General features: G+C 54.3%; 1 protein-coding gene across 3 annotated transcripts in view; it reads left to right on the top strand.

Moving 5' to 3' along the window:
- Positions 1–10,849, top strand: part of KIRREL3 (kirre like nephrin family adhesion molecule 3) — a 414,805-nt gene extending 403,956 nt beyond the window's left edge. For all 3 annotated transcript variants that reach the window (XM_058041431.1, XM_058041433.1, XM_058041434.1), the window contains 3 exons: positions 421–530; positions 8,480–8,566; positions 9,472–10,849. In XM_058041431.1, coding sequence (XP_057897414.1) covers positions 421–530; positions 8,480–8,566; positions 9,472–9,915 — 641 coding nt within the window. In that variant the 3' untranslated portion in view covers positions 9,916–10,849. The remainder of the gene's footprint in view (positions 1–420; positions 531–8,479; positions 8,567–9,471) is intronic.
- Positions 10,850–10,925: the final 76 nt, after the last annotated feature.

Here is a 10,925-nt window from a genome sequence, read left to right on the forward strand (position 1 = left end):
GTCTTTGGATGATGGAAGAGACAAGAATTTGACTCCGTATTTCAGAAGGCTTGATTTATTATTTAATTATATATATTACACTAAAACTACACTAAAAGAATAGAAGGAAAAGTTTCTCATCAGAAGGCTAGGCTAAGAATAGAAAAGAATGAATCAACAAAGGTCTGTGGCTCGGACCGAGAGAGAGCCAGCTCTGCCGTGTTTGGCCATTAATTCCAAACATCCACATGAGACCAATCACAGATGCACCTGTTGCATTCCACAGCAGCAGATAATCAATGTTTACATTTTGTTTCTGAGGCCTCTCAGCTTCTCAGAAGGAAAAAATCTTAAGGAAAGATTTTGAATGAAAAGATATCTGCGACAACGTCCCTGCAGAAGGTCGGACTGAGCCCCTTGTCCCTCTCCCTCTTTTGGCAGATCTCAAGGGTGTGGTGTCTGCCAAGAACGACATCCGCGTGGAGATCGTGCACAAGGAGCCGGCCTCGGGCAGGGAGGCGGAGGAGCACCCGACCATCAAGCAGCTGATGGTAAGGAATGCCTTCCCTCCCCTGGTGATTGCTCCGGGCCAGGTTTGGTGGTAACAAACCCAGACACGTGTCGTTCAGCCCCCTAATAACCACTCGAGGCAAAGATGCTCTTCCAAAAATGCTGTTCTCGAGATCCACCTTCTCTTGCCATAAAAACATCTCGAGTGAAGGGGTTTTTTTGCCAGGCTAATTGCAAAGCAAATTTGCCACCTCACAGCTGGAAAGCTGCAGAGGGCAGGGCAAGCACGGGGTGATAACAAGCTTATCACCCAGCGAGGCTGTGCCCAGGGTGAGCACAGGGTTGGGTGTGAGGCCATCCTGTCTCTGGGTCTGTAACCCCGGGGAGCTGTCACCTTCCCAAGATCACTGCCTTCACCCGAGGGGACCGACGGACACGGCAGGGCAAGAGGAGGATGGCTGAGATGTGGGAAATGCCTCTTGTGCATCCTCACCAATCTCCGTGCTCTGGTCACTGCTCTCTGTGGCTCAGCCCCAGCCTGCCTTGGCTTTCACTTGCTGGTGACAAATACAAGCTGAAAAATGGCAAAGAATCCTAAAAAAAAAAAAAAAAAAAAAAAAAAAAAAGATATAAAAGAGCAGATGGGAAAGGGGGAAGGGATTGAAGAAGCCAGTGGCTGCTTTCTAGGCTGCTGGGTGGGTTTTTTTCCTCCTCTAAATCTCAATTTTTTGGGCAGCACTTGTATGTCCTGCCTGCAAAAGCTGTTCCGTGAATGCCTGGTGGGAAGGCAAGGCTGATCATCGTAGAGTGGGTGGAATTGCTTGCTGAAATTGTCAGGATTGCCAGAGTGTTTAGACAGCCAGGGAGCCTCCAAACAATGAGGCAGGAGGAGGAGGAGATCTGGCAACTTATCCCTGCACCACTGGGGTTCCTGTGCAAGACCCTTCGTTCCCAGGAGGGCTTTGCCCTGAGAAATCTGCAAGTCCATGGTGGGATTTGCAAGGCTGGAAGGACAGAGGAGGCTGGGGTTGGGTTTGGGATGAAGGGAAATGACAAGTTTTCTCTCCGTGGGACCCTGTACATCATCTCTGTGATCAGCAGTGCCAAGCCCAGGTCTGGCTCCCTCAGGGGCATCTGGGATCATCCCAAATCCCACTCCAGACCATAACTGGAAGCACACACAAAGCCTCAGCAGAAGGGAACATTTACACTCTGAGTGAACAAGAAAGAGGATGGTGGTGGGAGCTCAAGCACAGGATCTTGGAAGCCATCCTGGGGGTTTTCTTAGGTTATTTGCAGGAGCCAGGGGGTGATTTCACATCAGCATGTGCCTTGGTGAAGCTGGGAGCAAAGCTGTGCTGGGCACATTGCAATGAGGATTCAGGCAGAGTGGAAATGGTGCAGAAAAAATGACAATATTTGTTTGAGAGCTGGGAAAAAAATGCCTTAGAGGGAGAGGTTGTGGAGCTCTTCTGGTTAATCAGCCAGACTGGTGAGAGGTGGTTTGGTCACCGCACAATGGAACAGTGTAAGTGTGAGCAGGGTTCACACCTAAAGCTGAGCACTTTCAGATGTGACACAACAGAGACTCACAGCCTGGCTGGACTGGAGGAGGGCAATTCTTCCCCTTTCCTGGCCAAATCCAGGCATTTTTCCTGAAAATACAGCAGTTGGAAATTGCATCATTGGATCAGCAGCGTTCAGGAGCTGGAAGAGATGGTCCATGATCTCTGACCCTGGTGCTGGCAGGGTTTGGGACAGCTGGGACATCCTACCTGCAGGGAGAAGGCATCAAACCCCTTCCCCTGCCTGGATCAGAGCCTCCCCACCCTCATCTGCCCTCAGCAAGCACGTTCCCAGGAAATACTCCCCAATTCCTTCTCTCCACAGAGTCTGCAGAGACCCCCTCCCTCTGTCCTTCATCCCTATCCTTGCTGTGTCCAACAGCTGCTGTGGGCATCCTCCTCCAGCCATCAGACACCCAGCCTTGGATGCCAAACAGTTCCTGATAAAACATCCCAACTTTGTCAATGAAATGGAGGATCAGTTAAGGAAGGAAGGAAGTTAAAAACTTCCTCTTGCTGATAGGGAGCGATGAGACCTCTTCAGCAGGAGGAGGAGGGCAGTGCCCAGCAACTCCAGGATTTTCCAGCTCTCCTTCCTCCCATTATTACAGCATTATTCCCTCTGCTTCCCCATTTTCCTTCTGCGAGCGTCCTGTGGGATCTCCATCCCTTGAGGTGATCTCACCCTCAGGGTGTTCATCACAGCTGTGAGTGTCAGTGCCACACCGGGGCTCGGGATCATTACCGGGGATGTTAACGAGCAGCAGCCACACTGGTGATGCTGAATTTTGCCCCAAAAGGCGAGAATAACTGCTTAAGAGACTCAGCTTAGGTCAAATAAGCAGGAGGTATTTTATTGTGACGCGTCGGAGAAATCACAAAATGGATTTCTGAGTTTCCCGTAACAAAAGCAAGCCTTTTATACAGTTTTGAATATAGGATTACATCAGATCATATACATAATCATATCTTTGCATGAATATTCATATGGGGCGTGGTGTAGGCGGAGCGTGGGCGGGGACACCTCTTTTGAGGATCATCTTGGTGGTCGTTCCGGTTGCCTTCATCATGGGCTGGGGTCTCGTGACGAGTCTTCCTCCTTAAACTTTTGAACTTCTTTCCTAATTTGGCCAATTCCCGGTGTACTTGGCTTGGTCTCTATGGCTTGGCAAAGTTCTTAGGGTCAGTTTGACATTGTTGGCTCTGAACATGCTTAGCCCATCAGTTCCCCTATACCTATCTCTCTTTCCTTTGTGTTTCATACTTTAGCTGATTTATTGCTTTATGTGTTCCCTAATGCTATGCTTTCTTCAAATGCCTCACATTCTATGTTTTAACTCATTATTTCTTGAAGGCTATCTGTTTTGGGGCTTCACTGGCAAACAGCTCCTCGCTGCTCTCCATCCCAACCCCATCCCAGCCCCTGACTCCAGCACAGCCTGAGCTGCTCCTGCTGCATTTCAGGCTCCTCAGCGCCGCGTTTGTGCCTTTGTGCTCGGTCCCCGTGTCCCACGGGGTGCCAGCGGGACTCTCCGGCCCCACAAACGCTGTTTTGTCGTTCTCCAGCCATCTGTGACCTCGGCAGCTCACCGTGCTTTTCACAAGGAATTATTCATGCATCTATAAACTCATTAACACCTTAGGATCCGCGTCACGCTGGCTGATTTGCATATGTTCACATTGCCTCTGCGGCGTTCTGCTCCGAGAGCTGTTCTGCCAGGCGGTGCCGCGGGCAGGGAAAAGGCTGCCAGCTCCAGTGGCTGCAGGCAAAGGATCCTGGTAAAGGGTTTGATCCTGGGAAAAATAAACCGCAACAAAAGCATTCTCCCTCCTGCGGGATGCACTGCACGGGCATGGCAGCTGTGAGGAGGAAGATGATGAGTATGGTCAGCCCTGGGGTGGCACAGCCTTCTCTTCCCTTAGCACGGATGGGTTTGTTCCCGGCTGATGGGAGCCCGTGCCTCCCCACCTGTGAAATGGGGCCGATGATCCCAAAGGAGCCATCCCCACTGCCATGAGCAGTGAGAGACGATCCCAAAGTGACAGAAGTGACAGGCGGGGGCATCACAGAGATCTCCTTCCGTGGATCATTCCTCCCTTCTGGATCATTCATGGCCAGGCAGATCCAGGCATCACCTGTGGTTCATATTTGGAGTGGAACAGTCAAAACAATCAATCCACTGACAGGTTTATCTTTTCTCGTCTCCTTCAACCCATCCTTCTGCTCCAAGGGTTGTTCCCAGTTTGTTCATAGCCTTCACAGGTGATCAGCACCAGACACCTTTTCCAGACAGGTGGAAGAGGAAAAAGCAAAGGAGCAGAATTTCCATTCTGGGTGATTTTCCTTCCTATCTTCAGCCCAGTGGGCACAGCATCCCTTTTTCTCTGCCCCTTTCTCTGCCTTCCCCCGTGCCCATGGGGTTCCATGTGCCCACCCTGGGAAGCACGGGCAGCCCTGAGCTGTCAGAGCGGATCTGAACTGCAGAGAGCAGCATCTCCACAACACCCAGCCTCGCCCAGGAGGCTTGGGGAGCATCCCTCCCTCACAGCCAGCCCCTCCCAGTGACACCAGCCCATCTCAAAGCAGCATTTTGGGGGAGGTGGGACAAGACGGGCAGCCTCTCCTGTGGTGGGCACCAACATCACTGGGCGGCCGAGGCCAGAGCCGGTGTTTGAAGGTGATAAAGCTTCATCAAGCTGGGAACTCCCAGAGGGGTTCTTTATTCATGGGCTTGTTCCCTCCCTGGGAGCAGAGGAAGTCGCTGTTTGAGAATCGCCATCAACATCCCTCACTCACCCTCGTAACATCTCGCCTGCACAAGCGCTGCCGGGTGGCATCCAATTACCCAGCCAGCCGGAAATATTGTAATTAAACCTGGAGCGAGGCGGGGGGAGGCTCTTCCAGCCCGCCGGGTCTGGAGGATACTCAGGAAAACCTGAAGCAGCATTTTAAAAAACATATTGTGTCCACTAATGAAAGCCAAGAATTTAATATCCTGTGGGATTCTCCGTCTCAGAGGCTCCGTTTGGTGGCGTGAAACGCGGGAGAGCTCCACGCTCGCAGAGCAGAGCGGAGGGCTTGGCACTGCCCGCTGCTCCCAGCGCTGGGAGAGCCTGGAAGGAGCTTTGCTGGGCAGGGAGGCGCTCCCTGGTGTTATAAATGAGCCAATCGAGAGCCAAACTTAGAAGAAAATTTAGCAATGATTTATTAAATTGTCAGCAAAACAGAATTTCGATCGGCAAAAAACCACCACAGCCAAGGGCAGCGTCGAGCCCGGGATCGGCGCTGGGTGAACACAGATCTGACCCTCGAATGTCAGAGTCTCCCCTGGTCACAAATGCTGCCTCGCTCAGCGAGTTCTTGTACAGTTTATTCTGCCTGAGGCAGTGATGACCGAATGTTCTTTGCGTCCCTTCACATGCAGAACTGGGGCTATTCATGTGCAGAGTTAGACAAAAGTCCAATCCAGGTGTCTGGATGTTGTCAGAGAACTTCGGGGAAGTCGGTATTCACATGTAACATGGTGGCACTGCCAATCATCATGGTAGATACAATCTTCGAGGTGAGAATCACTCTGGAGTGGTCCTGGTATCCCGGAGAAGTCGGTGATCATCACCCAGGAAGGTTCCGTTCTTACCTTAAAAAACCTGATATTATCTTAACATCATCCGGGAACTGGATGAATAAGAATAAGACACTGCTCCCGGCTGGGGTGGTCAAAAGACATAATTTGGATCTTACAATATTTTATACATTAATAGCATGAATTATCTCTATCATATACTACACTGGGCAGGGGGAGCCAGCACTGCCAGTTGAAGCTATCTTTCACAGTCTGTGGGGATCCAAGGTCACGAAGGAACAGTGTCCCTGTCACTCACTGATTACAGGAATCCTTTGAAGAGTCCAAAATCCCCAGCCATGAGCTGGAGTGGAGAGCATCTTGAACAAAAGTTAGCACTGTGGGTTTTAGGAGACTTCTTGGGTCAAGTGGCATGCCCATCTGAAGGTCAGGAGATCTCCTCTGAAAATTAATCCCACAGGCTGCAAACACAAAATGTTACCACTCACTGCCAGCCTGGAGCTCTGTTGCTGTGAGCACTGATCCAGGGAAACTGCACTCACAATTATTTCATCTGTTCATGCAAGGGCTCAGTTTTTCCCCCAAGTGCAGTTATTGTCAGCTGCATTTTGCCTTGCTGGCTGTGTATTTGCAAGAACATGCTACATACTGTCAGCCTGTCCTGCTCCGAGCCCCTCTTTATGCTTCCCTCCATGAACTCTGCCAACAGGAGATCTTCAGGCTTGAAAACTGTGGTTTGAAATCTTCCCTGAATCTGTTTATCTCTGTACTTTGGGGTACAGAGGGGGTGCTTCAGGATCTGGAGGGGGTCCCTGCCTTCTGCAGCGGGGGAAACTGAGGCAGCGACAGTCAGGGGTGCAGTTTGTCACATCCCTGCTGAGCCAGGAGCACCAGGGGGTTCGGACACGGCCAGGGCTTTGTGGTGCCCGCTGTTCTAGGCAGGGAGGGCTGCTGGTGCCTGGCAGTGCCAGGCAGGGTGAGGTCCTGGCAGGGGGAATGGTGGCACTCACAGCTGGGTGTACGGCCAGGCCCGGAGCATATTGGTGCTGTCACCTGGCTGGAGAAAGGATGGATCTGGAAAAACACCTAGGAAAGATGGGGGCATCCCATGCCAGGGCTCTCAGACATCTCTATTTCTCCCTCCCTCTTCATAATTCCTGTTAATATTGGTGATAGAGTGAACTTGAGCATGTTGGTGCTGTCACCTGGCTGGAGAAAGGATGGATCTGGAAAAACGCTCAGGAATGACTGGGGCATCCCATGCCAGGGCTCTTAAACATCTCTTTTTCCATCTATTTCCCTCTCCCCCTTCATAATCCACATTAATATTGGTGATGGAGTGAACTTGAGTTAAGGTCGGTCCCTTCCCGGTGTTGACTCAGTGATGACAAAGAGGAAATCACACTAACGAGGATCCCACCGCCCACTAATTAACGGTGTAAAACTTTATTAAAGTTGTTAATGACCGGCTGTAATGGGGGAGTTGGAGGTTCGGCGATGTGGTGGCGCTTTGTGGACCTCATGTGGAGACTCCCTGCAGTCCCCAAATCCACGAGGTGCAGCCAAATTCAGAGGGGACAGGGGACAGGCGGGGTCCCCATGGAGCATCCCAGTACCCGGATCATTCCCATCATCACTTCAATAAAATAAATGGCTTAAATAAAATGCCTTCAAACACCCCATCAAACCCGACATCATTAATTCCAGGGAGGTTTGGTCACAGTGGGATTGTTCCTTTGGTTCCCACCTCCCTTCTGCCCTCTCCATCTCTGGATCTGGCCTGTGTCATCCACGCCAACACAAAATAAAACCCAAAAAAAAACCCCAAAAAAAACCCCCAAATCCAAGGAGAAATTTTTTTTTTTTTCCTTTTCATTCCAACCTGTTAAACCCTTCCGATAGGGTTAACATCCCCAGTCTGCCTTTGCAGAGATGCTTTAGAGGATCGAGGGGGTCGCCGGGGTTGGCAGAGCAAAAAAAACCCCTCCACGTCCCATTTTAGCTGCACTCGTTTAATCCTCGGCGACACTTGTATTTATCCTGGTAAATCAATGGCTGATACAGGCTTTCTTTTCCCTAGGAAAACTCAGGTACTTTAATTTATTGCCTTTAACAGCCACATCAAAGGCTTTCGGGAGATGAACAGCAAGTGCCGCGGGGTGAATTTCCACAGCCACTTACCATCTTAAAGAGGAGCGAATTTGGGCAATAAAAGGGGATTTTGGGGCTGACGTGGGGCTCTGATCCCAGAGAAGCCGGGCTGGAGGCGTCGGGTGGATACGGGAGAAGCTAAAAAAAGGCAACTGAGGAATTGGTTGATAATTATCCCGCTTCCTGCACAGCCCCGCGTGCTGAAGGAAGGGTAATTAAAGCTGTGGTGTAATTAATGTGCACCTTGCCCCTCCTCTCCGCCTCCCCCCGATCACAGCCAGCCTTCAAAGGAGAACTAATGAGGCGGCCAAGTTCAGCTGAGGAGGAAAGGATGAAAAGAAGGGAATAAAAAAAAAAAAAAAACACCAAAAAAACCCCAGACGATTTTGGGGGTGTTGCTTTGGGCAGGCGGGTGCAGCCCCAGCCCTCATCTCGGTAAATAATTCGTTTTCTGCATCAGCCTGCCTTTTTCTGTCCTAAACAGGAAAAATTAATCTGTAACCCAGGGAATTGTGTGGCTTTTGGGCGTCTGCCCTCGGACACCACTGGGGCACCCCTGGGCACGTCCTTGAACCCGGCCGGTGGCAATTTCCCAGTGCCCAGGGGCTGGTGATGGATGTGGGGCTGCCCCATGGCCTGGGGGTGATGGGGAGCGGGCGGTGCTGGATGCTGACCCTGCTCCTTTCCCAGATGGACCGCGGCGAGTTCCAGCAGGACTCGGTGCTGAAGCAGCTCGAGGTGCTCAAGGAGGAGGAGAAGGAGTTCCAAAACCTGAAGGTGGGTTGGATCCTGGGGCCTGCCTGTGTCCCCAGTGAGAGATGGGCTCAGAGCCCCCCACTGCTGGCAGAGAGGCTGCACCCGGGGTGCTGGGGACCCTCCCCGTGCCCACCAGCGGGCAGAGCCTCACCCAGCGCTGCTGCTGCCAGGCTGCCTGTCCTTGTCCCCGGAGGTGGCCTGTCCCAGAGGGCTGTCCCTGTGCCGGGACAGAGGCTCTGGCATGCTGGCACTGCTTTATGGCCCCGGCAGCTTTTAAAGCTAACACGAAGGTGTGGTGCCAGGACAGCGGCATGCAAGGGCACTTGTGTCCCCACCTGGAGGGGGCTGAGCAGATTGGAATTTACTGGTGGCACAAGAGGATGTTGCTGGATGGTTTGGTGGTTGAGGTGTCCTCCAAAGGGAGGCTATGAAAATGAGGAAGGGTCTGGAGGGTTCATATGAGGAGCAGCTGAGGGCACTGGGATTGTTCAGCCTGGAGACCAAGGGGAGACTCATCAGAGTCTGCAGCTTCTTCCTGAGGGGCAGCTCTAACCTCTGCTCTCTGTGACCAGCAACAGGACCTGAAGGAACAGCTGGAGCTGTACCAGGGCAGGGTTAAGTTGGATATCAGGAAGGTTCTTCCCCCAGAGGGTGCTGGCACTGCCCAGGCTCCCCAGGGAATGGGCACAGCCCTGAGGCTGCCAGAGCTCCAGGAGGCACAGAGAGTGGGTGGGATTGTGGGGGTGTCTGTGCAGGACCAGGAGTTGGGCTGGATGATCCTGGTGGGTCTCTTCCAGCTCACCATATTCCATGACTCTGATGAGTCTCACGTGTCCCAGGTGGATGGGCAGGGTGGGCACCCCAAATGCCCAGGGAGGTACCCAGAGAGGCCCCCACCAAACTGCCCCGCTTCTCCCACTCCCCAGGACCCCACCAATGGCTACTACAGCGTGAACACCTTCAAGGAGCACCACTCCACGCCCACCATCTCGCTGTCGGGCTGCCCCGCCGACCTGCGCCCGGCGGGCAAGCAGCGGGTGCCCACGGGCATGTCCTTCACCAACATCTACAGCACCCTGAGCGGGCAGAGCCGCCTCTACGACTACAGCCAGCGCTTCGTGCTGGGCATGGGCAGCAGCTCCATCGAGCTGTGCGAGCGCGAGTTCCAGCGCGGCTCCATGAGCGACAGCAGCTCCTTCCTCGACACCCAGTGCGACAGCAGCATCAGCAGCAGCGGCAAGCAGGACGGCTACGTGCAGTTCGACAAGGCCAGCAAGGCCTCCGCCTCCTCCTCCCACCACTCCCAGTCGTCTTCCCAAAACTCAGACCCCAGCCGGCCCCTGCAGAGGCGGATGCAGACGCACGTTTGAGCCCCTCGGGACGCTCGGGACCCTCCCGTGGGCGCCGTGCTCTGCTCGGACAGCGGCACCGCCGGCAGCGGCGCTGGGAGCGGCCGGATCCAGGCCCCCGGAGCAGGGCTGGGGCAGGGGACCGGCCGAGCATCCCCCTCCCCGGCACACGCTAAGCACAACCCCGCCGAGGACGCGCTGAGCCCGGGGAGCCGCTCCCTCAGAGGGGCTGGGGACGGCCCTGGCCCCAGCGCGCCCCCCGCGCCCCCACAGCCGCTCGCCTCCGCTTGCCGCTGCCCCCTGCCCCGGCTCCTCCCTTCCCTTCGTGGTGTTCGGTGTCCATACTTATAGAGTCCGTGTCGGGGGGTCGGGGGGTCCCGCCATGGGGACGGCGGTGGGACAGGGACTCCCCGGGAAGGGCCTCTCCGCTGTATCGCGGCACCGCGGTCAATACAAGAGGTGTTTCTCGTGGCACGCCTGGGCTGATGGCCGCCCCGCGGGGACACGGCTTCCCTGGCACTCTGCCCCGGCACACGGCTGGCCTGGAGCCTGGCTGTGCCGTGGCCTCCTGGGGCAGGCCCCAATGGGGCAGAAATGGCCGGTGGTGGAGGGAAACTGAGGCACGGGGCGGCTGGGACCCCACAAGCCCAGCGTGGGAGCCAGGAGATGGGGCATCACAAACAGGTAAGGGGACACAATGACATGGGGACAGGCCACCCTCCCTGCACCTCACAGCCCCAAAACTCCCTCACACCCCCTCCCCACCTTGCCCCAGGAGCACCCAGCCCATCCCAGCCTCACCAGGACTTTATTGGGTGCCAACGTGAGCCCCAACACCTCCATCCATGGGTCACCCCAACACCTGCGGCCCCACGGGGGCAGAGGGGACCCTACACCAGCAGGGAGAAGGCACCAGGTCAACCTCTCCATGGTGGGGGACATCCCAAATGCCCACCCTGGAGCCAAGCACACACCAGCCCACCCAAGGGCCCTTGTCCCTGACACCAGTGGCATGCAGGCCCTGGGGGAAG

This window comes from Melospiza georgiana, chromosome 27, assembly GCF_028018845.1.
Source record: "Melospiza georgiana isolate bMelGeo1 chromosome 27, bMelGeo1.pri, whole genome shotgun sequence".
Classification (NCBI taxonomy): Eukaryota; Metazoa; Chordata; class Aves; order Passeriformes; family Passerellidae; genus Melospiza; species Melospiza georgiana.